A 27,635-nucleotide genomic window follows, 5' to 3' on the forward strand; every position below is an offset into this window, starting at 1 on the left:
CTGCCAAGATAGTGCTCTTGTAGATTAAATCCCTAACAACAAAGCCTTTAGGAAGACAAAAAGAATTGACCTGGTCTTGTATAACTACCAACCAAGAAGATTCTACCCTAGTCCAGGCACTCTTGAAAGATGTTGCAAGATAAATTGAAACTTATTTAATGGGCTCCTAAAAGCCTTAAGATTTTGTTTTCTCCAATTACTTGTACAGCTTTAGCAAAAAATCTTTAAATGTATCAAAATAAAACTCAGTGTTCACCTACATACTAAGCTATCCATCTTGACTTTGTCAAAATAATCACTTTATACTTTGTTCGAGTCCATGGGACACATTAATGGGGGATGTATAGCTCTGTAGAGACAACATATCATTCTTTTCCATAGTTTAATTTGCAGTCACTTAATCCAGAATGTTTCTGTGACTGCGTGCTATCATTATTTTAAAAAGATTTATTCAACTCCTCTGCTGACAGCTGGATAGCAAAAGTTCAGTTATCCATGAAAAGAATAATATATTTCCAGTAAAAGTGGTTCCAGCACAAAAATATCTTTTCTTCTGAGTTTCTAAATGCTTTAGTGAATTGTTTTTCTTGTATAAAGGCACAAGAAATATCTATTTATAAACTGTCATGCTCCATAATCCCAAGCACAAGAAATATGAAGAGTGATCAATGAATTCTGTGTGCATCTGCTAGTTCTTAGAATCTGTTTTCTATAGGATGTAAAGATTAGACCCTTGTACACAATTCAGTACTCTGTATTATATTAAACTTTCAGGCCGTGTTAGACTTTGATGATGGAAGTCTTGACAGCAACTACAAATTAAGGTCCTCTGCGAACTGATGGATTCCTTATAGTATAAGTACCTTTTCGAAATCTAGCACTAAGACATATCCAGGGAGTGTAAAGGTAGCATAACAGGAGGGTAGGAAGAGAAACATTGCAAATGCCTCAGTTTATACATCATTCCAAGGTCTATTTTGAAAATAGTAACTAAGCAGGAATCAAATTATGCTCAAGAAAGGAACCTATTTCCTGTTTGGAAAATACCATGCTTTAATGAATCAAGTCGTCAGTCTAAATGAAGGATACAACATTTTAAGCTCACCTCATTGTGTACAGCAGTGTCCCATCCTCTGTAATTCGTAACAGTTTATTTGGCATTGTCATGTTATGAGCCACTGACTTCTTTCCATTGTGGAAAAAGGTATCAGGTGTCCAAATTTTGCTGGCCATTAAATTATTTAACCGGAGAACAGTCATAGGTCCTTTGAATTTTAATCTCTCATCTTTCCAGCTTTGGCGGAAAAATACATCTATAGTGTATTCCTACATCAATTCAGAAGAAAGGGAAACACTTGTGATACTATAGAGTGCAATATGAGAACCTGAAAAGAATATTCTTACCGTTCCTGGAAGCAAGATGACTATTAGTGAAATTAGTAATTATCAGAACATATTCTCTGAACAAATCTAACTGAAGCTGGTTATTAAACAGTTACAATATCACACTGGGTTCAACAGAATAAATGTTAGGGAGAACAGTATATCAAAACTTAGACAAGAATTTGAGAGATAATATAGTGGAAACAAAGTAATTCACCCTTCTCTCACTTTTCCTTCACCTTCCATAAAACTGTAATTTGAAGCTGTGGATAGTTAGCCAGTATGTGTAGCAGAGGAAGAATGTGTCTCTTAGAATGCAAGAAGCCTGGCGAGACAGGGTCTTGCCAGAGCCTTTTGTTCTAAGTGTCTCATTAGCATAAACATGTAGTCAGCCTGCAAAAAGTTCACAGTTCACTGCAATTATGTGGTCATGAGATGTGGAATGGCTCATTGGGCCAAATAAATGGACTACAGAGGACACAAGCCAAGGACAGCTTTTGGACCAAGAATTATAGTTCACTTATGCAAGGACTGGGCCAACGGGGAAGACGGCTGACTCAGTGTACATGCGGAGAATCGAAATAATGAACACTTACTGTGAAATGAAAGAATTATTTGTTACATCACAATAGGAACAAAGTTAAGAGGGAGAAAGTGAAATTAGGAGGGGGGAAAAAGGAATATTATAGATAAAATAGTGATGTATGTGGGGTTAAAATGCTAAAAGCTCCCGTGGATGCTGTATAGCAGGATTTTTCCAGGGAGAGCCTCCACTCTGACATGGAAGTTCAGTATTGCATAATCCTGCCCCTTCCATCATTGATGGCTGTGACTGAGAAAAATATCAAAACTAGCTACCCAAACACTGTTCAAAATCACTCTGAATTATTATGTTTTGGCTGAGAAACTGAACCTTTGATGAGGTTTACAGCCAATGGAGATGGCAACTCCTGAAATAGAGGAAATTCCTGAATGTGAAGGCGCAAACAGCTATTGGGAAGAGAGCTGCCATGAGCAGTATGTTAGTAAAGAGCAAGGTTCTGGTACAAATATCTAAAGTCTTTCTGTGGCAGACTCCTTAGACTTCTGATTTTCCTTTTAGCAAATGGCAATGCTATGCAAGCAATTGTGAGCTGTTTATTCCTTGTGCAACAGTGAGCAAGGAAGAATGGTGAATCTTATTGGTGGTGTATTTTTCCTGGTTTTAGGGCATGAAATGCCTAAATAAATTTCTCATGGATATGGTAATATTGTAATTCTATTAAGTGTTCTTACTTTGGGTTCGTGTGGAGTTTGATGCCAGTTCTGGTGTTTGAGGACTTTTTAAATTTATTTACATCCCAGAATCGTGAACCATTTTGGTACATACTTAATTGTATTCCCATTTTTTCAGTCATGCACTCAGTGAGATGCTGGAGCTTGGATTGGTTCAGCTCCAGTGGCAGCAGCTGCATGCTCATAGCCAAGTACTGGCTTCACAATTTTGCTGGGTTGGGGCCTTGGATTGAACTGTATGCAAAATCTTGTCCCAGGTGTGGGAGAGAAGGAGGTTTAAAAGACAGTGGATAGCATTAAAATATTGGATTTCCTCCATGTTTTACTAGCTACAAAGAAAATTTCCTCCTACACGCATGGGAAGGTAAAAGACATGCCCAGAAGGTGACATCATATCAGCATGCATGTAAACTATTCCCTTTTTATCTCTTTCAACTGCAAAGAAGGAGGTGAGTGAGTGGGAGGTGGTACAGGTTGAGAGATGGGAGTCTGGTTCTTCACTTTGTATGATCACAAGGTTCTTATGCTGGAAAAGAACATGAAGTCTGAGATTTGATAAGGGACCTTACAGTCTAAGATAAAAACTCATTAAAATGCATCTGACAGGTCACAGCTGGCACAAACTGCATTGTTCCCTATCCCAGGCCATCAGACCATATACGATGAGCTAATTTTGGATCAGATTTCTCAGCTCTTTAGCTTTAACATGTACAATAATTGTCCTTAAACGAATCTTTACAGACAGCTGATCTTTAAGATTAAGTCATCAGATATTCTGATTAGGGCTTTCTTTTACAGGAGGGTGCCATACAAAACACGGCAACGGAGGATTTTTTCCAAACCATGTGATAGAGCAGTAGCCTACACACAAAAATATGAGCAAGATGAAAATTGGAATGAATTCTTCACAATGAAGACTCTTCATTGCTCAGGGTACAGGTAAAGAAAGGAGGATTCTGTGTAAACTTTGGCAGTAAATTGTATGGTATTGAACAGTTATAACACTTTGACTTAAACATTCTGTAATTTAATCCTCTGATCTCCCTCCCTGTTTAGTCACAGTGTAGACCACACTGTTTTACATCAGATGAGGTGCTGTGCAGGAAGATGGCAAGACAGAAATTTGTTCCTGAAGATTTTAAGGCAGAAAAGCAGTGGGAATGAAGGTTTACTGGGGGGGGGGAAGTTCTGTCGTTGTGGACAACAGTTAATTGTAAATTGATTCTTATTCCAGATAACATACATTTTAAAATATCAAAGAAATGACAGCCATGAAAGTATCCCACTATGTGTTGATCAGTTCAATCCACCATCTGAGACAGCATGCCTGAAAACCTGCACAGTTCTTTGCCAAAAAAAAATATGGTTTTATTTTAAAATATTTAAAATGCTTTTCTCCTGTTTAACATTATTCACAAGCTTAAGAATCAGCCAAAACGTTCTCTTTATAGAATAACAGGTTATGTCTATGCTGCTCTTAAAAAAGTGTATTGAGAGTGGGTAGGAACACCATGTACTCCCTGATATATCAACCTACTATCTATATAACTGCTTCATTGGATTCCTGCAAACAGATGGTCTAGGTATGCTGATGTCTCACTGTGGCTGTAGCTTCATAACGTACGGTGTCAGCTGGAATAGCTCATTGGCAATTCCCAGCCATCAGTCCTGGGCTCTGACAGCAGCACATTGTTCCCTCAGTTTGCCAGTCCTGCTGCTTGTGAGGCCTCCCTGTGACCAGATTCACAGTCCAGTCTACATTCACTGTAGATCTGCGTCACTGGAGCAAATGTGGGGTAGTCCTCAAATGATGGTGTCTACAACCAATCTGTAGTATGCACAGAAGACTTTGCACTGAACATACACTGCAATTAACATAAACTTTATATTCTGGTAAGGTCATAATTTTATCTTTCTCTGCCTCTGACTTCACACTCCTTTCCTTAAGCAAAATAGCATGTATAAGCTGCACACACATTATTTTCTATGGGAGATGAGTAGGAGTTTTACACAAATGCTTTCTGTAATACCTTAGTTTTCAAAACATATGAACACCTGCCTGTGTGTTTCTTAGTCAGACACTTTATTAAGAGAGTGATTAATTCTTTCTCCTATTTACCTCTGTGAAAAACAATGTGGCATGAGTTTTTAATTGCTGTTGAGATATTTTTCGTAGGTAGTAATCACTTATGCTACAGTCACTCAGCTGTACAGAATTAGAGCTGAATTCAGTACTTTTTGTTTCACATATACCTATTCCTAATTCTGAAAGTAGATTATTTTTGGTTTCAATATTTTAATCTTCCTTTAAGCCCAAATCCTACACAAATATCAGTTTGTCCTAGGAATGTCAAATTACCTTTACACTCTGCATAAATCACCTGAAACTACAAAGCATAAGTTGATGCTGAACTTCAAACGTCATATAGTCCCAAGTAATTCAGCATGCATATCAGTTACTCTCAAATTATGTCTACATGTAGGAAAGCATCCACGCCCATTTATTAGATTTCCATTCATTACTGGAGTTTTCTAGTAAATCTGATTCAAGAGAGAAAAGACTAGCCTAGCCAGCTGCCTTATAGAGAACAACTCTAATAAATATTAGTACAAAACATTATTTTCACGTGCATATATCTATCACTCTTTTTTTGGTTCCTTTCCCACAAGCACCTATGTCCAGCCCAATACTTTAAGTTACATTTATTTTCAGGAAATTAACATGAGACATGTCCCAAGAAGACAAGTATCTACAAAAATGGAGCAACTTCAGGTCGTTTACAAACTGCAGCTGCTAAGACTTTAATTCAAAGACTTTTACATTTTAAAATATGTGTATATTTTTAGTCACATGGCTGTGTTCCAAGCTTTCAGTTTGGCCAGTGGTGATTACTCATTTTGAGAGAGAAATGGCAATGAAAGATGAAGTGTTTTGCTGGACCAATTAATAGAATACAAATAGTGGATTGTCAGTGGTTTCCACAAATCTTTAATCCAAGGAATTTTCCCACTACTAAATTAGTAAGTAGACATTGCAGGTCTTGTCTTCTGAGAATGTTTGTTCCCTGCTGCCCAACCTATTCTTTCTCATTTAAATATCATGGCATCAGCTGCAGTATAAATTAGATTGTAGTTTTAATGAATGCTGTTTTTCAAGCAATCAGGCAAATGATGTCTTTGCATAAAGTTCATTCAGGAAAACAAACTCTCTTGCAAAATTTACTTTTCTGTTACTCCATCCCTTAACATTCTTTTGAGTAGTTAGAAAATTGTAGTAACTTTGTGTTTAAGGTCTTCCTACAGTTTTAGTTCAAATTACACACCTGACAATTTTGTGCTAAAAAATGGAACTTGTGTCCTCTCCTGTGATAATTTTTTTTTTAATCCCTCTTTTGGTAAATGTATTTAGCTAAATGTAGCCAGCTACAAGGTTGAACTGTTTTCTTTATTGAAATCAATGGGGATGTTTCTAGCATTCATCCTCACAAAGGATCCAGCAGGCTCTAGTAGGTGCAGACCAGTCTCTCCTTGTCAATAGCAACCTGCTTGTGAAAACCTCATTTTTATGCAAAGTTTACAGTACCTTATCTGTATTTTTACCTATTTTTTAATACCTCTTAAGACCAGGGCTCACAACATCTTCATTCAGTTTTCTGAACTTCTCCATCCCCTGCAGTTATCTAGCAATTTGATTTTAATGTTCATTCCATAAAGAAGTGACACTAATTCTCTCATTAATCTTCTCTTTCAGCAGACAACACCCAGGAAAGTCACTTCCCATTGATCAGTAGCTTTTAATATAAAAATACAGGTTAGACAGTACAGATGTCACACTGTAGGCATAAGTGTTAATTGCATTTTAAGATGATGATCTTTCTCAGCAAATTGGATCAGTGGTGTGCCAGTAAGGACCTCAGAATAATAGAGATCCAAACTCTAATGCATTTCATAATACATTATGTAGCAAATATAAGGTCTGTTAAAACACCCTAATAAAGTCACTGAGGCTGCTAATTTCAGGGCACTTAAATGGAGTCACAGGTAGCAGGAATGGTTGCACATAAAAGCTCACAGCATTTTGGAATCAAAGATTTTTTAAAAAGCCCAGCCTTAAAACAAGTAAACAAGTTATTACAAGATCTTTCATCCTTCAATTAAAAAAAGACAAGACAAAACACATGCTGTGGAAATACAGGCTAGCACTTACCATATCATGGTCTGAAACAGGCCCAAAACTGGTGACGAAGATGTCAGTCTTCACTTCAGTTACACGCTCTGATGAAGCAGGAAATTAGGACAGTGAGTGTCTATCAACAGTCTTCATTAGATCTAACCACTACCAATTCTCATAATAAATAGAAAAATTACTGGCTTTGATTAGCCATTCTAAAAATCAGTCCTGATAATTTATTGCTTTTAGATGTAATTTCACAGTCAATACTATCAGCAACATTTTTTGTTGTTGCAGTGCTTCCACAGGGCCTTTTGAGACATGGTTTGTGATGCCACAGTACAGTAGCCATAGGTTTGCTGTGGTGAAAATCTTTTGACTCTGATTAATCTTCTCGTCTGACAATATAAACAGTGTTGAGTATTTTACACAGTACTCAAAAGTCTCACTGGCTACTCAACATTTCTAAGCAAGCTGAATGAAGGTCTCTAATAATTAACCTTGGGCTTAAGAATTATGTATTTTGTATTAAGACACAAGAATACAGAAGAAAAAGAGAGAAAGGAAATAGATTACAGTGTATAAAAACATGCAGGTATTTTATTCACTTGAGCTATAAATGGCTGTGTTACCTTTAACTGAAATACAGAAAAAGGAGTTAAATTTTTTCCAAATAAACATCAGTTAAACTACAAATTTTACTTATGTCTATACACCACAGATTGTACATGTCTTACATTTCTTTTATAACTTATATGGACACTAGCATGAGATTTGCCTTAAACTACCACATTTGCTTTACAAGCCTCAGTAACAGATTAGTATAAATAATAGTTCACCAAGGTATAACATGTACACAACACTGATTTTATGTATGTTATACTATAAAGCTAGACATCGCTATGATTTCAAGGATGTAAATATGCTCCTTGGCACAATGCCCTTGGCTGCTTCAGAAGAATCTAATGCTTATAGTGGTCTCAAATGCTGAGTCTGAGACACCTAAAATCGTGCTTGTCTCCAGAACAAGACAAATATCTGGCTTCTGCAGATCTGCTCTTAAAAGTAGAAACACACTGAGAAACACACAAGCTTAACCTACCCCTTGCTCTCTTCCCCCTCTACAAGTACAGACAGAGAGTATCAGTCACTTCTGATCATATTGGTATTTTCTAGGATCAATATATTCACCCAGCATAGTACATATCAAAATAACTCTGTTGATTTAAATATAGCTGCAGGGAGTAAGACCACCTGAAGGCATAAATCCAAACAGTATAGAGTGGTGATTACTCCATCAGCTTTCAGAATTTACAGTGACGTAAGTCAGAGTACATTTAATATCGTGTTATACAGGCCAGCATGAAATTTCAAATGTGGAAGGAGTGATAAATTTCTCAAATAACTTTCAAAAAAAAAGGAGTGAATTGAGAAATTTGGAATTTTAAAAGTAATCCTAAAGAAAAGAGGCTAATGCAAAAGTGCATGCAGAGTAAGCAAAAGAATTGTGGCAGGAAAAAAATTTCCATAAGTCTAAGAAATACCCATATGGAGCTATCTGCATTGTAAAATAATATAATTGAAAAAATAATTTAATGCAACCTTCTGATCTCAAAAGGTTTTGGACAGTTAAATATGATTTGTTCCATTTTACAAGAAATTTCTGACAGTAGATAAGTGAGGTATATACGTTTCTGTACCTGATGAAAAAGTCCTAATGACAATCAGTATCCTGCAATACACATGCCTTTTTTTAACTGTCATTCAAAAAGGTCTACAATTTCTAAATAGATATAAATGGAAGCAGTTTTAATTTAAAGGTTTTACATATATATATATAAAATAAAATAAAGTATCTCCTTCTTAAAGAGAGCAATAATCAAAATGTAATATTAGATCTGATTCTACTGTCATTCCAGTAATGCACTCTATTCTGTTAGCAAGTTAATGCAAAAATCAACTAGCAGGAAAAAGTTATCTCCAGGACTCAAAAAAAACTCAAAGAATGGTATTTCCAATGTATTATTCCTAAAACATTATGATGTGGCCGAATTGCCTAATAGTGTTCTTTTCTTTCTTTATACCTGTGGCAGACATGGATAAATTACAGTGACAACCAACAAAAGCACTGGATAGGTGACATTTCTTCCTTGGCTGTCTGGTGAAATTACCATGTGGCTTTCAACTGACTTAAAGAACTGTAAGTATTCTCTTAACATCTATTTTGCTCTGGACATAAACAAGTTCATAGTGAGAATTTAACCTGTTACTGGGAAAAGCACATGGTTGTCTAAAAATTACATGGCTTGGAGGAAAAGTATTCTCCCCATCAGCCCATCATTTTCACAAAAGTTCAAGAGGCTGTGGTCCTGTATAAAATAGTTGGCAGAAAAAGAACATGAAGTTCTCACAACATCCAGTAAAACATAGCTGAATGAAATCTTTCAGTTCCAGCTACTGAATCACCTTTCCTTAGGACTGAGAAAATAATCATGAAACATATTAGCCCTTCATGTACTGAAAAAGCAAATGACTCTTAAAGATCTTTCATATTCTTCATCTTTCCATCTGCTTTCCATTGAGGCACTTCCACTGATGTCATTAGGAGGTAGAAGATGCTAGAAGGTCTTCAGGCGCAATGTATTCATTCCATAATGATGTAAACTCAGAGCCACAGATCTGAGTTAGCCTCTATTTAATATAATAATTCAAAGTGATTTATCTTGCACACATAGTATATCATGTAGTGGTATCCTGGATTATAGTTTTGGGAGATACATGGCCATAGAAGAAAGGTTGAAGCTTAAGGAAGTCACTTTGAAAACATGAAATAGAAACTGAAGTCTTTTGCCAGAAGACAAAAGATTTCCAAGGGAGTGGAAAACTGTGTGATGCCTTTCATTTCTATATAGCATTGAAGATAACTTAAGTGGCATGTAAGTCGTGAGTAATAATAAAAAATTCAGGTTGTGAACTCACAAGAGATTGTGTTATCTTCATAGCAATTATACTTTTGAAGAGCATCTAATCCCTGGTCTCTTCAAATCCAGATAAAACCACTGTACATACCACCAAATTATTTCTTTTTGCTTTGATACATACCTCATTTTCAAGAGCAATGAAAAAATGTGTATGAACATATAGAAAAAGATTATCCACTCCAAAGCCATCTGATTTTTTTTTTTGTTTACTGCCTTTCTAATTAGATGATTCAACTGTGCTTTGTTAAGAGCTTCAGAAGTTGTGAGTCACTCCTGCACAGAACATGTGTTTACTCATACAGTTGGGATATATATTTAGAATCAAGGTTAACCATGTTCAGTTTGCAGGTTGATTACATTGGGAAGACTAAAGCTGTGCTTCAAATGCTCAGAATGCATTTTTCAGGAACCTAAAATCCTAAGCTCTATTCAAAATCTTCTAAATATCCCTAGGAACTAGAGAAAATTCTAAGTCATTGAACACAACAAGGTCAGGTCAGGAGCTGATTGGACTGCTGAGGATAAATCCCTCTGTTGTAAGCCATGTTAAACATCTCTTTTGACTATAACATTTGTCTCATGAACCAGAATTGAATAACACAGGACCATCTGTAAAGCATGTAACAATTCCACCAAAGAACAAACCAAACAGGGGAATCATTAATGACTTACTAGTTTTACTATAAGGCAACCATAAGGTCCAGGTAGTTAATGATCAGTAAACCAGCAACTGAGTACCACACCTACACACGGTGGAACACAGCCTCAGGCATGTGATACACATGTAGCTATGAAAGCACCAATTGATGTGAATTACTGCAGTTTCACTGTTTACAGCTGCTGTATTTTGCTAATGATGCTACACTAATGTAAACTCTCAAAACTGATAACAATAAATATTTTGATTTAAACTCCCAGGGAGCTCATTATTGCTAGAATTGTGATTGGATTACAAATTAAGAACCAAATAAGAAACACAGATTATTTAAATAGCAGGATACAAGTGTATTTATCATAGGAAACTACACATTAATTATTTCCCTTTCTGACCTGCTGGTATGTGAGCACAAGGCTTCTCTAAATTGCATATTTCAGTGCTTTAAATTAATCTTTTTTATATATATAATGCATTTATTCCTCCTGCATGTCTTGTGTGTGTGTGCTATAATGCTATAATTACTAAAATAGACTAGACTTTTTCTGCGATTTTGAATGGAAAGAGCTTAGATGCCTGTATAGCCTACGCAGTTATTACTGGAGAAAGTCATGTAGGCTAATCACCCTGGCTGCATCCTATGAATTATTTTGGTTGAAGAACCACAACAAATACACTCCTAAGAATACTGTGCTGCTGCTTTTGCAAAAGTAGAGATCAAAAGGGAGAACAGCGAGCTGTCCTGTGATTACCCAGCTACAGCCTGTGCTGCTATGAGGGGTTTACTGAGTGCTATGCAGTGTCATGGCAGCTCTCTCTATTTCAATTAACAACTCCAAGTTGCTCATATTCTCCCTACGTCCTTATTGTTGTATTAAATCAGTTTTCCTAAGGTCTTCTTTGGCTTTTTCTTTACATCAGTAGTGTTTACAGAGTGGAAAAAAAGACCAAAATCAGCCTTCTCAGTTTTTAAAGAGTTAAGCATAGCATCTAGTTCTTCACTTACTCTATAGGGGTCCAGTATGGGAATCTTTTTCTTTCCATTACATTTATTACACATACAGAGCAAAATGGTATTTTCCCTGAATTTAAAGTTAGTTCAGACATGAGTTTAAATGCAGCAATTTCCATTGGGACCTCAATCATCAAGAGGTAAGTTTATAATATATTTATAGATAATGTATTTATAAAACTGCATTTTAAAAGCTAATTAACATAATACTGTCAGCTTTATTTCCCATCACTTTGAATATGAGCACTCTATGGAAGTAATGAATTGCCTGAGATGGACTGACGTTCCACTTAAGGACAGTCACACTCAATTTTGATAAGCATCACACAGGAGAGATCAACAAATAGCTTTTGCTGATAGCATAAAGCAATTATAATTCTGTTCAATACTAAAGTAGTGTTCATAATCTACATGGGATGATCTATTGGGTATTCAACCCAACTATAAAAGAGCATTTCATTTAGGAAGATTCTGGCCCGCCTAATCAACCCATTCTTGGTCTTATTTCTGTATTAAACAACCTTTCTATCACAAAACCTCTCTCAAAGGGCTGAGCCACATTTAAAATTATTCTAATTTAGAAGGTCACAGATCATGTGGTATCCTTAGATTTAGAGGATGGGTGCACAGCGGAGCTCATAGTCTTAAATCTGTAGCTCCACTCTGATTTCATGTTAATGACTCTCACCACCAAATACAACCTGCCCCATGAAGCCCACCTATTGTGGCACTCTATGTTTGCCACGGTGGCATCCTAGGACTCATCTGTATTGCCCACACAAAGACAACACAGAACAAAAGACAATGGCACATCAATTCTCAGAGGAAATTACAGTTTCTACCATTTTTTACAACTTTTCAGTTCTTTTAAACTCCCACTCTAGATATGGTGGTTTACTAAGAAGGGTCACCAAGCACTGAGGTACATTTTCTTCCTTGTTTGACTCCTTTCTAGCACTGCCTGATCCTTTATTTTGTTCAGGATTGTAGATTTGTAAAGAGAACAGCATATTTGTTATTTAGTCTATTTTTCTTCACCTCTAGTTCTAGGATCCAGAAAATCATCTTATTACCTAAATTACTTCACTCTTCTTTTTCTCCCCTTAATGTCTAACATGAGTTCCTCTTTTTCATCTTCAATATGTTACTCTCTGCAATTCCTCCTCCTTGCTTTTTTAAATTATTATCCTCTCACAGAGTAAGTAGGCATCTTCTCGTGTGATTCAGAACATTTTTACGCTCATTTTTGAAAGTTCTGTTTTCTGGGCACAAATAACTCTAAATGTAGTTATTTGTCCATGTTTATGGATGAATACAACAGATGCTATTTCCTAGCAATCTCTGACTAAGTGACTATGCCCACAAATGAAGGAGGCAAACATCTAAATAACATAATTTATATCAATAATTATTGATAAGAGGTTCAAATATGCCAATGCATAACATAGTGCTGCATGTTCCTTTCAAAGAGAAATCAGATTCATTTTAGACATAATGCCATTTTTAAATCATGAGCATATTCAATCACTATAATTTTTCCCTGCGGGTCACAACTCCATTTTTTTATATTCTTGTTAATGAGAAATAATTCCTTCTTTGCTTGATGGCAAAATATGCAGGGCTGCTCACTTCATTTCAGAAACGGCCTTACTGGGTTATCTGATGAAAAATAATTTTCATTCCCATACTCTTTATGGAGCACTGTGTTTTCACTTTTCCTTTTGAAGTGATACTTCTAAAAATGGAAAGAGAGGACTTAATATTAATCTAGCACGGATTCCATGCATGCTGAAAGAGTGAGTCAAAATTCAGCAGCTCTAAATTTTTCATTACCTTAATGCTCCACCTTTTAACCTGGCTTCCCAAAGAATATATAGCACAGCACCAACAATGTACCTTTGTAATGAGCTCTCTCCAGGAGCTCGTTTCTGGATTCCTGGTGCTTCATCTCCCTCACCGGGATATTTCTACCAAACAATGAAACACTAATAGGAAGTTTGCAAACTTGGGATAGAGGAATATCATCATAAAGGGGGAGATTAGGCCTATTAGTAGAGAAAGATCAACACCTGTTCACAACTCATCATAATTTTTTCAGTAATTTTTTCACTGAATTCCTCATGTGCACACACGATCAGAAGGAAGGAGAAACAAGTAAGTGACCAAGGAAACTCTATCATCTACCTTTTCCTCCATGGGTGGGAGAGAAATAGGTTCTCTGTAGGTGTGGAATTCTGTTTTCTGTAGGTGTGTATATCTGAAACACAGCACTATAGAAAAAGAGGTCGTACCAGGACAAGCAGTGATTTTTCTGCAATATGCCTTTCTGTTGAAGGAAGGAACTGTACCACATGATGTTTTACTTGATCTACTGTTTCTAAGAAGGCACAGAAAGAACAGGATAGACAATTTTGGATAATTGGAAGAGTGCTACAGTGTAATTAGTGGTGCTCAGATGTACATTGTGCCTAGCAGCATAAAATATATCAACATATTTGTGAGGGACCCTGGTCTCTTAAATTCTCTGATAGCTACATTACAGCTAATATGGAATTAATGAGTTTTAGACCTACTTCTGTCCAAAAATGCTGTTATATCAGCACCTTGCTTATTTGCTCTTTAGAGCAGATAAAAATCGCACCCTGATTTAAATTTGTAATAAGAAGCCGTCACTGATGAGAGGAAGAATAAGAAACCACTGCTCTTCCAGATACATTAATAAATTTCCAGCAACATATCATGTTATAATTGAAGGCTATTGAACTTGCAACTCCAAAAACAATACTCTACTTTTTAGGTTCAGCTTTCTCACTAGATATGTCTACGTATGGGGAGGTGGTGGAGTCGCCATCATTGGAGGTTTTCAGGAGAAGACTTGATGGGGTGCTTGGTGCCATGGGTTAGTTGTTTAGGTGGTGTTGGATTGGTTGATGGGTTGGACGCGATGATCTTGAAGGTCTCTTCCAACCTGATTTATTCTATGTATTCTATGTATTTTGGAATACATTTCCCCGTTATACCAAGTGTCTATATCAAATATGGCAAAACTGAGTCATATAGAGCTTCTTAGCTCATATTTAGACACCCCAGCAAGGGATTCTGCAAAAGGTGAATTTCAAAATTGCTGAGCAAACCCTTTATTACAAATTGGTACCTTAATTGAAAACATTGCCCTGCATGTTTGTCCCCACTTTAACCCTGTTGAGCAATACTCAACAGTCAAAAGAGAGAAACTGCTTCTTACTATAATGGATATTAAACAATAATTTATTGCCCAACATTTCATCAGACATGGGTTTTTCTTAAAAAGTCCTGGTACTCTTAATACTAGTATTGGCAGCTGACAATTATAACAAATACATTAAATTTACTCTGCTGAACTGAGTATGAAGCTGTATACAGAGAAATTGTGGTATTTGAGGTTCTTGGCTACAGCTAGGAACATGCAACACAATTCAGAAAAGGAGAGATCCAAAGATTATTCAAACTTCTCTAACACTTGCTTAGACAAAACTCCTCCCTTCCTGTCTTCCCTCCACTTCATATTTCCCATGCTCCCTTTGCTGTGCTGTGCTCATTTTTGCTTTTCACTGGTAGTGATGCAAATGGCTAGTAGAGTTTGTGAAAACGCTAATTTCCTCCTATAGAAGCAGTTACATTAACAATCTTTCTGTCAGAAGTAAATTCTAACTGGACCAGATGATCCTTTCATGAGGTATATAGACCTGTTCTCCCAGTATATGCCTCAAGTCTGGCTTCAGAAACATATGTATAAACACACATACATTAGACTCTATACTGATGGTCTGACTTCTCTAAACTACAATCCAGAGAATGAAAGAAAAATCTCTTTCTTACATCTCCTTTTGTTTGCTCCCCTGGTAGATGTTAAACAAATATTAATAGCTACAGAATTCACATAAGAAATCATCTTATGTGATTTTTCTTGTAGTCACATACCAGACTCTACACAGTTTACAGAGTTTCATTTATTGCCTTCTCTGCTATGTTTATTTACTGTGATATAATAGCTGACTGAATTGTACAGTTGCATTAATCATAGATTAAGGAGTGTTTATTTCTACACTAGTCTAAGGTTTTGCAAGTAAAAAGGCAAAAGTACTGGTAGATGAAAGTAAAAAAATATTTCTACTTTGTTGTGTATTATTGGCAAGTGCACACAAAAAATCACAGATCAACCCATTTTGAAACATGTCAATTAATACTTTATAAACATCATTTTATCTTTAGCCATTCCTTGAAGTCAAATTAGTCAAAACATGGAAAAACTTGGCTCACAATTCACTGTTACAAGACAGTAACCTCAAACCACAAAATGTTTGCTTTTAATTACCTTCTCTTTCATCTTAAGGACATGGTCTAAAACTTCTTAAGGTAATACCCTGTTCATATAATACAGTTCTTCTGAGAGCTATTCTATGAAAACAGTTTGAAGTTTGTTTTACCTGAAGAGACCAAAAGCAGGAGGGGAACTCACCAACCTTTCCATGCAATTGGAAGGAATAGATTTGTGCTTGTGAACAACAAGCTTTTAAGACCAAATCTTAGGACTGTGTCACCACAGAACAAGCCTAAGAGTGAGCATAAGGATGCTGATAAAAGGCTATGTGCGGTTTATAACAGTGTTTTTATAAAGATGTAACTGCTATGTGGCTTTCTACCTTTTTATGGATTCAGCACGAAGAGCAGAAAAAAGACATTTTTACCAAGCTTTGAAGACAAAATGTTGCAGAAACAAATCTGGATATATCTAAGAAGGAAAAACATCTTAGGAACTTCTCTGAGACTTTTATGACTAAGGTTGAGTGACGTTTCCACATTTGAACCCGAATTATCTTATGGGGATAGTGATAGGTGTGCTGTTTAGGCCTGATTCATAAACTTGTCAGTTGTCAGGCCACAGGTCGTATTTTGTTAGCATTTACTCTTCATACATTCAAAGTTTTAACACACATTCAGGGGTCATCTTGAATTGTGAACCATTCTTGTCTTTATCTGGGTCTAAATGTGAGAAAACCAAGTATGTGAAAGATAGAGAAGACATGACATTCTTGAAACAATGGATATTATGTATCAGCATTATTTTACACGCTTATATATAAGCAGAACTAAACCAAGTATATTAAGGGAAAATAACATTGTTTTAACTGCATTTTATCTAATATGTAACCTTGAACACTGTAACACAAACACACCTCCTAGTCCTGGTCTCAAGCGGTTATCATAACCATCCAGCAGGCGATCCAATATTCTGGTAAATACCGTAGTGTTGTCTTTAAGTTCATCTTGTGATGAGGTTTGTCCATAGCTGAAACAAAGAATAGTTAACACTGAAGAAGAGTAATCTACCAATAGCCTTAGAAGACAGTAATTCCAAAAGCTGTTTAATCTTGCTTATACCGGTTTATGGTCACAAAATCTCTTCTATACAACATGATTATAGTGCTTTATAGGGTTCTTTCTCTTAAATGTTTTCTTCTTAAATTGTATAATCATAGAAGATCTGTGCCTCTTATAAACATGAAGCAGATAAACACTAAGGAACTGATCATCTATCTCCTTATTCATTAATGGTTATAACGTTCTAATACCTGAGTTCCTCAGGAAAAGACTGGTTTGTCAGAAAAAGGCAATGAGTTTAATTTGTAATAGTTATAAACGTTTTGCACACAGATTCAAGAATTTAGAACACTGACACTTAAGCACTGAAAGTACAAGCTAACTCAAAGATGACTTCTTTATGTGACTGTGCATTTTCATAGATCAACATATAATTGTGCTTTATTTTATTTCCCATTTTCCTTTGGCACTTAAGATTTGGAAGAATACCTCCAACTTTTCCTTACACTATCTGTTGATATGGAAATCTCTCATGTCTATAAAACTTTGCTTACTGATCCCTAATGTGGATCTCTAACTCAGCCAAAAGATCCTGAACTTCTGCTTGAACAAGGGTAAAATAATGCTCTTTGAACTTAGCTATCAAAATCTTACATCCATCAATACAAATCAAAATTAAATCCTTGGGCTTTGTGGCTTCTGTCTGCTGTAGATGACATTAGAATTTCCTTTCTTACATCCAGAACCTTTATCAAATACCTTGTCATAGATGATTCCCTTAATCATAGATTACAGTTGTCTTAAAGCCAAACACAGTAACATTTTTTCATTCATTGTTGGGAGACTTCCATTCTAAACATGCATAGTCATCATGACTAAAACCAAAAACACTGCTTTCGAAGACATCATTTTGTCACACACATTGATACTGAACTAGACAAGCAGTGTAGTTCCAAAAACTTTTGTTAGAATCAGTCACAAAAATGATCCTTCCGTTGGGCGGCTTGTTATCCACACAGCCATCAGCAATAAGCGGGTCCCTGTGGCCTGCCAATTGCTCCTGCTCTAACCAGCAAAGGCTGTCTCTGTGAGGAATATACTGTTGAATGAAACAATCTGGTTCTAGCAAAGTAACCACAAAATTATTTTCTACAAGCTGCATAAGTCAAACAAACTTTGTGTATCCCACACATACATTCCACTCAAATACAGAGAAAAGGAGGAAAGATAATCTGGATCCAGGCACTCTAGAAATGCTTCCAAGTTGTTTTGCAATACAGGTTTGAATACATAACACTACAAATTTGCATGAGTTTTAGAAGTGACACTCATAGAACTTTCAATAACTTCTGATTTATTTCAAGAGGATGTGACTTTGAAGCAAACAATGGTCAGGCTTCTTTTAATAAATGACTCTTTCTAATGAAGAAGACAAAATGTCTAGCAGATATAAAAAAATACTATTAATTTCCTCTTGCCATATCATAAAGTTTCATAATAATAAAAAAGGGGGCTGATTTATCATTATTTTTCATACCATAGAGAAATTCCTATTTCTTTCATTTATGCATTCTGTATGCCACTAAATAACAAGTTGTTCTGCTTTCTCCAGTAAGCATTATCTTTCAAAAGATCATTCCTCATACACCTTATGTAGAACTGCAGCCCAGGACTTTTCACTGGATCAAATTTTATACGAACACTCATTGTCAGGAAGCAAGCTGCTGTACATACATATCTCAAGGATAGTGGAAGGTCATCAGGATTAAGGTGGCAAAAGCATATAAAAACACTTCAGAAATGTTAGCGGGACGTAAATGAGTACGTTTGCAGAAAAGGCATCAGGAAGATGGACTAGTGGCAGTGCAGTCAGAAAGGATGTGTTACAAAATACATTGCTTCCATTCTGGAAGTCACATTTGTCAGTACCCTTTACCTGTTCTTCCCACCATTTTATCAGAGGTAAAAAGCACCGTTAGGGCTGCTTTTCACTGGCACAGAATCACAACAGGAAGAATCTGAACATTTATGTACATATGAAGGATAATGTAACTCCAAAGGGATTGTGATTTTTCTTTCCAAACACACATATGCACATAATCCTAATGCTGCTTTTTTATGACAAGAAGAATGATATGGAAAGGCTGTCTTTCTATATCATGAACACTTCATCTGTTTCATCAATTGTTTTTATCATAAAGGATTAACAGCACTCCAGAAGAAAAGGCAAGGGAAGTTACTATGACAAAATGGCTCTAGAAACAGATATATTTCATGTAAGGTGTGTACATTTTGAGGGAAAAGTGACTGAATGCAATTGTGTTTGCACATGAAACCCCAGTATAATAAAAACTGTGCACTAACTCCATCTACAGGTCATGATAATAGTGACACACCATATAATTTTTAAACACCAGTCCAACGCATTTTAATTCTCACTTTGAGAATGCACATGCATACATTATCGATATAATACATGTACAAATATATTTGTACACATATCTATATCATAAACACATTTCTAGAAAATTCTTTAGCTAGGCCTGATGAAGTACTTCATAAATACTTAAAAAGTCTCCTTTCTTAATACATTATCAAAACAATTGCCTCTAAAATGTTGTGTTTATTCAGTACAGCAATTGTTACGTGAATCACCCATTTTTGTTGTTACATTTTAAATATTTTTTAAGAGGAAATGCTCATGCAAATGAACCTTTACCCTTTGCCCACTCCACTCTACTTCAAACCTTCAAAGTAGTCAGAAGGTAAGTTTATCTATAGCTGTGAATGCATAAGGAAATACTACGGAGATCAAGGTAGAAATACATCTTTCATGGATCACTATTGACAGTACAAACTTTCTACTGCTTTTTGATCATTAAGTAGCATTATTGTCAGGGCATTTACTTATAAAATCCAGAATATATCAGTGAGTCTTCTTAAACATCTCTACTGATTTTTGAATTGCAGGCTACTTCAAGTATACTCCAAACTGCTTTTATAGTCTTTAGTTAACCTACAAGTTGTTAGATGAAGTGTTGCACAATTGTGAATTGTTACTAATGCTATTTTCAGATTATCGGTTTAACATATATTCTATAAACAGTCAGGGCATAATGATCATTCAAACATAACCTGCTACAAGATTTGAGCTACAAAATTCTTCTTCATCCAAGCAGTCTCCCTTTACTATTCAAGTCCACTCTGGATTTTCAAAACCAGCTAAGTTAGGACAGTCCTGCCCATGAAAGAAAGTAAAAGTTTTGCCTCTGCTTCCAGGGATGCTAAAGTTAGTAAATAGCATCTGAATGAGATTTTAAAAAGCCAAACACTTAATTGCCTCCCCCCTCCTTTTTTTCCCCCTCTAAAGAAACTTGTGTCATTATATAGGAGCAGAAATCATTGCACAGGTGTTTAAGAGGTAGTTTAGTTTCAATTTGTTTCAGAAAGGTTTTGCCTTTTTCTCTTCACAATACTGAAAAACAGATATTATGCAAACAAATTGTAGTTTTCTCTCAGTCTTCCCTTAGATTTAACTGGGATTTGAACAGAGATTAACTTCCCCCGATACACTTAGTAGTAGTACAGCCCATGCAGTCTTTGTTTCATGCTGCTATATTAAATTAAAGGTTCTTAAAATGTCTTGGTGAATTAAAAAACATCTTCCCACCTTCTTTCAGTCAGTGCATTCAGAAGGAGGCTCCAGGCCCAGAGGCAGTCGCAAAGCACCAGGAGTCTCTTCATGGTGGGCTCTGAAACTAGAAGGAAAATAATCATCAATGTCCCCTGCATTAAAACAGGTACTGTGATAAAAAATACCTGATTTTGGAAACTTCTGCAGAATAACTTAATGTCAGGCAATGACCTCACAATACTATGGCTCATGTCATTCAGAGTAATGGAGCACGGCCTTGGCTGTTTTATTTACCTTCTACTCATAGACAAGGAGGCTTAGGGTGGGATTTATTTTGCGGTAAGGGTGTATTCTTGTTTGCATTATTCTTGAACTTTAACAAAACCAATTATGAGATAAACCTGCTGTCCCCAAACTCTGTGGCAATTCTTACTCAGTTTCCTCCTGTGCTGAAAATGTGAAGAGGCATTTCCATGTGATTTCCAGATAACCAAGAGTAACTAGTTTTTGTTTGACCTGAACCAGGCTGAGTCCTTCCAAACCTCTTGGAAGTTGTCAGTGTGTGGTAATGTAACAGAGCAATGCTTCCCTCACAGCCACTGCTTTGCTTTGATGTGATGGAAACAACTTTCTTCCACAGATATTACTATTCTTCTCTTCCCTGAAATATTAGCATCAGAGGAGTAAAATGATCAGATTGTGACTCTTTGATCTGCTGCTACAAATGCACACTAGTATTTTTGTTGGACTAAAAGGTACAATTCATAATCAAACCATGTGCTGACAACCTACACACCATCTCCTACATCTCTACCAGTCTCTGACTGCTGCTATGAAATGGTTTTGCATTCGCAGCCTTCTCCTCCTCTCCAAATGTCTCCTGTCCTCTTTCCAGACTTCACCGAGTTACTCTCAGTTTACCTTTGAGTAAAACATAACACAACTTCAGGTTTCTTTCGCTTTCTAATAAACCACAAACCACAAAGTTAGCTGATATTTGTGGAATCGGTGTTCCAAATTCAACTGATTGCCCAAGAGATGCTGCAGGTCCCTTTACATTTCTATATACTGAATGCTGGAATCCATTCCATTTTTAGTACTCATTACACTAAATAAGGGCAACAAAATATGAAGCCTGTCTTTTCCCCCAACAGTGAATTGGGCATTTTTAAAGTGCCCAAGAAAATAAAGCACTGTACATAGAAATGTTGTTGTACCTTTAAATAAAGCTACCCCAATTCACTGCATACTCTCAGGGAGAATTTAAATCAGTAAGATATCATTACAAAGTGATATGTAAGCAACAAGATATAATTAATGCTTTTATAGTCGAATGATCAGCAGATAGGCATTGAGTGGGGCTGAGCTGATCTAACTGGATAGGAAGGAGCTGGATGTGGCAGGAAAGTGTGGATAAAGATCTTCAGGGACCAGATTGCATCTTGACTTGCCCTGTGATCAGCCCCAGCAAAGGGAAAAGCAACATCTGTGGCTTAAAAAATCACCTTCTACCAGTCCTGTCAACTTCCACCTTTGCCAAAGGTTCCTCGGGATGAAGAACAGAAAGTGAAATATTCCGAACTATCTTGATCTGTTTAGCTCCACGCTTACCCTCCCTCCAAACAGCACCCCCGGCTTCAAGAAACCTATATAGGCACTATAAATCCTGGAGAGGGAAAGTTTCTTGCAGCTGGAAAAATCAAATGTTAACAAAGACTTTCGAAGCGCATTAAACACCAGCAGCCCCCAGCCCCTGGCCTCCCCTAGCCCATGCCGCCTGTGACACCAGCTCTGGTTTTCCCATTCAAAATGGGAGAAAGCCACGCTGCTGGGAGAATTTCAGCAGCACCCACTGGAATAAAAAAAAAAAAAAAAAAAGAAGGAAAAAAAATTAAAAAAAAAAAAAAAAAAGAAAGCAAGAAAGAGAGGGGCAGCAAAGAAACAAAAATAAAGACAGACAGGAAAAAAAGAGGGGTGGGGGAAAGAGAGCACTGGGATGCATCTTTGACTCCCGGTGAGAGATTTGCCCATCTCTCAGGTGGAGACAGAGACTTGTTTTCCTCCCGGCATTTCAACTTTGTATTTCCCCCTCACCCGGAGACAGCCACCCCTCCCACCGCCTCCCTCGGAACAACAGAAAAAAAAAAAGCCCCCAAACCAAAAAAAAAAAAACCCTTTTCCAAGCCACCGGTGGAAATCTGTCCTCGCTAAGAAATAAATAAATAAGCTAAATTACAATGTCCATCGATCGCTGCGGATTTTCAGGCTGGAGGGATAGGGAAGAAATCACACGGACCGGCGGTACCTGCGGAGATTGGGGCGAGAGTCGCCTGCGCGCCTGGACGCGGTGCCCGCAGCCGGGAGCGCCCGGAGGGGTGCGGTGTGGGGGTGCGTGTGCGCGGGGCTGCGCGGGTGCGAGCGCGGTGCCGCCCTTACCGGAGCCCCCGGGGCGCGGGTCCGCGGCGCTGCTGGCCGGCTCTGCCGGGGGTCCCGCCCGCCTCCGAGGCTGCGCGGCTCCGGCTCCTCTGCTCACTCCGTCTCGGCCATCGCTGGCGCCTCTGCTGCTCCGCTCCTCCGCGTTTAGCACCCAAATTTCTCTTCCCAATATTCCGACCGCCGCTATACAACAAAAGCTTTCTCTTTACCAAGACAGTAGTAATACGTCCCAGGGTAAACCGGATGTGAAATAGGCTGTGACTTCATGCCAGAGAGATTTTATTTTAGAAAGGAAGGTGGTACCAAGCTCTCATCTAGAGACCAATCCGCCCATTTTTTATATGCAGCACAATTTAACTTCCAGTGCTCTCGCCCTAATCCCTTTCTCTCTGGCTGCAGACTCAAATCCTTCTACAATCTGCAGCATTATTATGATCGGGGGGGGGGGGGGGGGGGGGGGGGGGGGGGGAATGGAGGGGTGGAGGGGAGGCTGCACCGAGAAATTTAGACACTTGCAGTTTACAAACCAGTCTATTTTAAGGGATGTACATTAAAAATATAACCCATCTGCGCTGGCGTTCAACCTTTGATCCAATATTTAATCGTGGCATAACTATGAATGACGACCAGCTAGAGATGGAGAGGATGCAGCACTACGCCCGTAAACTGTAGATACCTATAGAGAGCAGGCGGTAGCCTATGGGTGTAGGCAGATGGGGACAGAGATGCTGTGCAATCCTAATTAAACCCAGGTAACATGCGTTTGGGGAGAGACCCGTAGGAAAGCAGCTCCAGGAACTGGTGACTCTCCCACACTTTGACACGCGTTTTCTCAGTCGGTGTCACGTTTGGCCGGAGCGGCCGCAAGGCTCTGCCCGGGGGCTGCAGCCCTATTGCCCCCCCGTCCCCCGCACCGCGCGCTCCGCACCGGTTTCCCACGGGGTCGCCGCGGACCTGCGGCCACACGGCTCCCCCGACCCCCGCCGCGCCCCACAGCGGACCGCAGCCGGGACAGCTCCCGGCCCCTGCCGTGCTCCGCAGCAGACCGCAGCCGGGACAGACCGACGCCCCGACGGAGCCCGCAGCGGCTGAGGTGCTCCCGGCTGCCCCCCCGGTACATGCGTGGTGGCCCAGCTCTGGCCCACCTGTGGTCACCGAGGGACACAGTTCTGCTTGAACTTGACGGCAGTCTAACCCTCAACCAGCCACCGTCACCTCCTCAGGTGTGAGCAAACTGGGCGAGCTCGGCGGGTGCTGATACTCCTGCGGAGAAACAAGGAGAAAGTTGACTGCACTAGGTGTCGGGTAAGCCGGGAGAGCATCACGCAGCTGCTCACCTGCCTACCACAGGTTATTGTGGCTTTAGCTGAAGGTACCTTTCATCAGCACCAAGCCTTTTGCAGAAATGCCAGACGTTGATAACTATGTTAAACACCGCGTGGCCAGCTGTCTTAGCTCTGTTTGGTGTAAAGGTACAATGAACTCCTCATTCAACAGTATCTGTTACTTACCAAGCACCACCAGCACCTGTGGGGTGGAAAAAGATCCTTATACTCTATGCACCTATTGGATTTTAAATACTGCCTGCTTTCCCTCTTTCTGTTTCAATGCTGTCACCAAGCCAATTTCAGTTCCCTCCTGTGATGCTGCTACAAGGGAGGTCAAAATCCATATAGTTTGTCTCAGAGATGACCTGCACTGGTGTCCTATGCTACATTTAAACTATCTAGGGCAAGCTTTTCATGATTTTTAAATCAAATATTGCACATTCTACAGATCCCCACAAAATACATGATCACTTTTTAACAGCATGAGAAAGATTTATGTGGCCCAACAAACCAATGACATTCATAGCTGAGGCTGGCAATCACTTCCAAGGTGGCAATCATTTGGGGTAAGTGCCTGACTTATAACAGTCTAAATGCTGCAATGATTTCCCTAAGCACAAGGAAAACAGAAATTTTGTTCATGAAGGTCCCCTAGTGTACCAAGTTCACCTAGTCATTATGATCAGCATTAAATAGCCACAGGTTTTTTTAAAGACTTGTAGTGGACTTTTTGCTTGCTTTCTTGAGGTTTCCAATGTAGTTGTTCTCTTTGTCATTCAGGGTTGCCAGCAGTGCACACGCAAATAGAGAAAAGGAAAACCTACTGACTTCCCAAGGAAATTGTAAGTAGTGACTTTTCCAATGACTACCACGTAGACATACTCATGGTGGCTAGAGATACTTTCAAACTATGCAGTATTTTCACCTTCATTTGCTCATAGCTTATATGATTTATTATGTTTTTATTCTTGTGCTAAAGCATGATAAAGTTTTTCTTAAGCAACAAGTAAACTGAGGCCCTCAGCTGAGTTTACAGAAAGAGCACATGGGATTTTTATTTAAGTACATGGACATTGTGTAGCAGTAAAAGCACTGTAACTTAAGCACTAATTCTACTGTCTGCAGTGGTCTTACACTATTTTTTCTAGATAAATAATATATGTTTGCAAAAATATATAAACGTTTAGCAAAATCCAGTATTTCATTTTCCTTCTTGTTTCTCATGAACAAAGAAGTTGTAAGTACGTTTGCTGTATGTCTGTCTCTTTAATAGGTAGCTAGACAAAACAGATGGGCTGAAAGGAGAATGAATGAATGGCTGGAGGTTCATGTACCCCTGTGAACTAAAACCTGAGCAAGTGGGCAGCAAAGCCCATGGAAAATTTTAGTCCTGCATCCTCTAGTTTTCTTATTTTAATTAATATATGAACAATAAGAATTGGTTTTACTTCTTAAAGTGTCAAGGACTACACAGGATGGTCTTTGCCTCTGTGGACACGATTGCCATGTGACAAAGGATAGTATGTTTTTCTGAGATCTCCCTGGGTGAAAATAGTGACCTAAAATGGAAAGTTGCTCATTCTCTCTCTAATTCTCATCTGCTCAGAAAGTAGGACAAAACTATTTTTCCTCCATGGCTGAGATTTCTGTCCATCAGTGCTCACACATAACCCAGATTTTTCCTTTTCTTTTCAAAGGCTGTTATCACAGTTATCATGACATTCTGTAGTAAATGCTAAAAATATTTGCATGTAATCAAACAAATAAGCTGGTTTATGATGGATTTTCATAACAAAATAACTGGGTTTTAGGGGGGAAGGCATAATTAGTTGTTTTCAACAGAAACATGCATTCAAAGCACAAACACTAAGTGGGAAGATACATGTCTTGCAATTCTTACTTTGCCCTTTCCCGTCTGAATTTCACTGACCTAATCCAAACATCACTGAGGGCAATGAATTTATCAAACAAGTCTATCTGTTCACTCCAGGCACCAAACTTAAGCTAAATATATAGGAATATGTATATTGCCAGTGATTCTTAGGGTCATATGATTTCATTTTTGAATGAAATGAGAAAGAGAGGATGCATTTGAAATGAGTAACTCAATATTACGTGATGTGTCTTTCACTGCATGGTTCTAAAGTCACATTTAGAAGTGGAAGATGTCTATGCTTTTTTCAGGCTAGCTTTATGACTCCACAAAGTTGTCAGAAAGAGGCTATGTCTACAAGGCAGTGTAGAGCTAAATCCTTTAAAAACAGTATTATTAAATCTAAACAGTCAGGCCAAACAAACTTGGCACAGCTACTACGTGCAACGCTTTGAACGTCGATGTTGGTGCAAGTGATTAGAAGCAATGAAGTTAAACCAATTGAATCCTATTTTGGTAAAATATGTTTATTAAATGCTGGATTAAAATGGATGTGGAGAATTCTTTGTAAAATAGCTAGAGCTAATTTTGCTTTTGAATTTCTAGTAAGCACTTTTTGAAATCTGGCCTATTCCTTAAGTGCCTACATCCTCTCTCTTTACCTATATAATACATATAATGTATATGCAGAGTAATTAAATAAGTTATCAAGGACAAATTTTTTTTCCCCCAGTGTTGTTTTTTTTTTTATCATGTTGTTCTTTGCCTGTGTACACAATATATATATGCATGTTCCATTTTAGTTTAGGAGCATATATAAAACAACTGAAATTCCACAGCAGAATGCTTTAACACAACGTGTCCTGAATAGCCAAGGGATTTGAATAAAGCAAATGAAACTCAGAGATTTACTGGCATACAGCAGATCAGATAAAGAATTAAAACAGAAAGACCATCTGCTCCAAAGCTTTGAACTCTGTTATTTACAAGTCCTGCTTGTGTGATTAAATGGAAATATTTTATGAAATATATTATTTGAATTTGATTTCTAATTTAATGTATTTCAGATATGTGTTGAAGAAGGGCTGTTGACCCTTTGGTAGACATAATGAAACACAGTTACTTAATGTTGTGAGGTTTTCCCCTTTAATTTGCAGCCACAGTTGAGAAAGCAGGACATATAATTGTCAGTTAATGTTTTTTATAAAAGGTAAGTGATGATATAAAAAAGTTCATTCTCATTATGTCTCTTTCATTTTATAGTAGGTTCTATTAATTTCCTCTTTCCTCTTCAAAGTACTAGTAGAAAGAACTTTCAGGGAAATACAAATGAGAATCTTCATGAAAACAACTTGCACTGTTTTCTAAGAGTCAGTCTGAGATGCAAGGCCTATTAAAGACATATGAATGTTCTTTCTAGATCTGTGTTGAAAATTGTAAGTGGCACTTCTTTGAACCCATTATCTATTAAAAATGGAATAAAGAAGCAGAATAACCAAGGCTCAGAAACTTAGAGTTGCTGACTG

General features: G+C 37.8%; 1 protein-coding gene across 3 annotated transcripts in view; it reads right to left on the reverse strand.

The window, feature by feature from the left end:
• Positions 1 to 23,310, reverse strand: part of GABRA1 (gamma-aminobutyric acid type A receptor subunit alpha1) — a 43,413-nt gene extending 20,103 nt beyond the window's left edge. Inside the window, exons 1-5 of one of the 3 annotated variants that reach the window (XM_054168327.1) lie at positions 22,909 to 23,310; positions 20,509 to 20,596; positions 16,694 to 16,806; positions 6,866 to 6,933; positions 1,106 to 1,326 (exon numbers count right to left, since the gene is read on the reverse strand). In XM_054168327.1, the coding sequence (XP_054024302.1) occupies positions 1,106 to 1,326; positions 6,866 to 6,933; positions 16,694 to 16,806; positions 20,509 to 20,582 (476 nt within the window). In that variant the 5' untranslated portion in view covers positions 20,583 to 20,596; positions 22,909 to 23,310. Of the gene's footprint in view, positions 1 to 1,105; positions 1,327 to 6,865; positions 6,934 to 16,693; positions 16,807 to 20,508; positions 20,597 to 22,708; positions 22,728 to 22,777; positions 22,883 to 22,908 lie in introns of those variants that run through there. The other 2 variants (XM_054168328.1, XM_054168329.1) reach the window with 2 other exon arrangements.
• Between the last annotated feature and the right edge of the window lie 4,325 nt (positions 23,311 to 27,635).

This window comes from Dryobates pubescens, chromosome 16 (genome assembly GCF_014839835.1).
Source record: "Dryobates pubescens isolate bDryPub1 chromosome 16, bDryPub1.pri, whole genome shotgun sequence".
In the NCBI taxonomy this organism is placed as follows: domain Eukaryota; kingdom Metazoa; phylum Chordata; class Aves; order Piciformes; family Picidae; genus Dryobates; species Dryobates pubescens.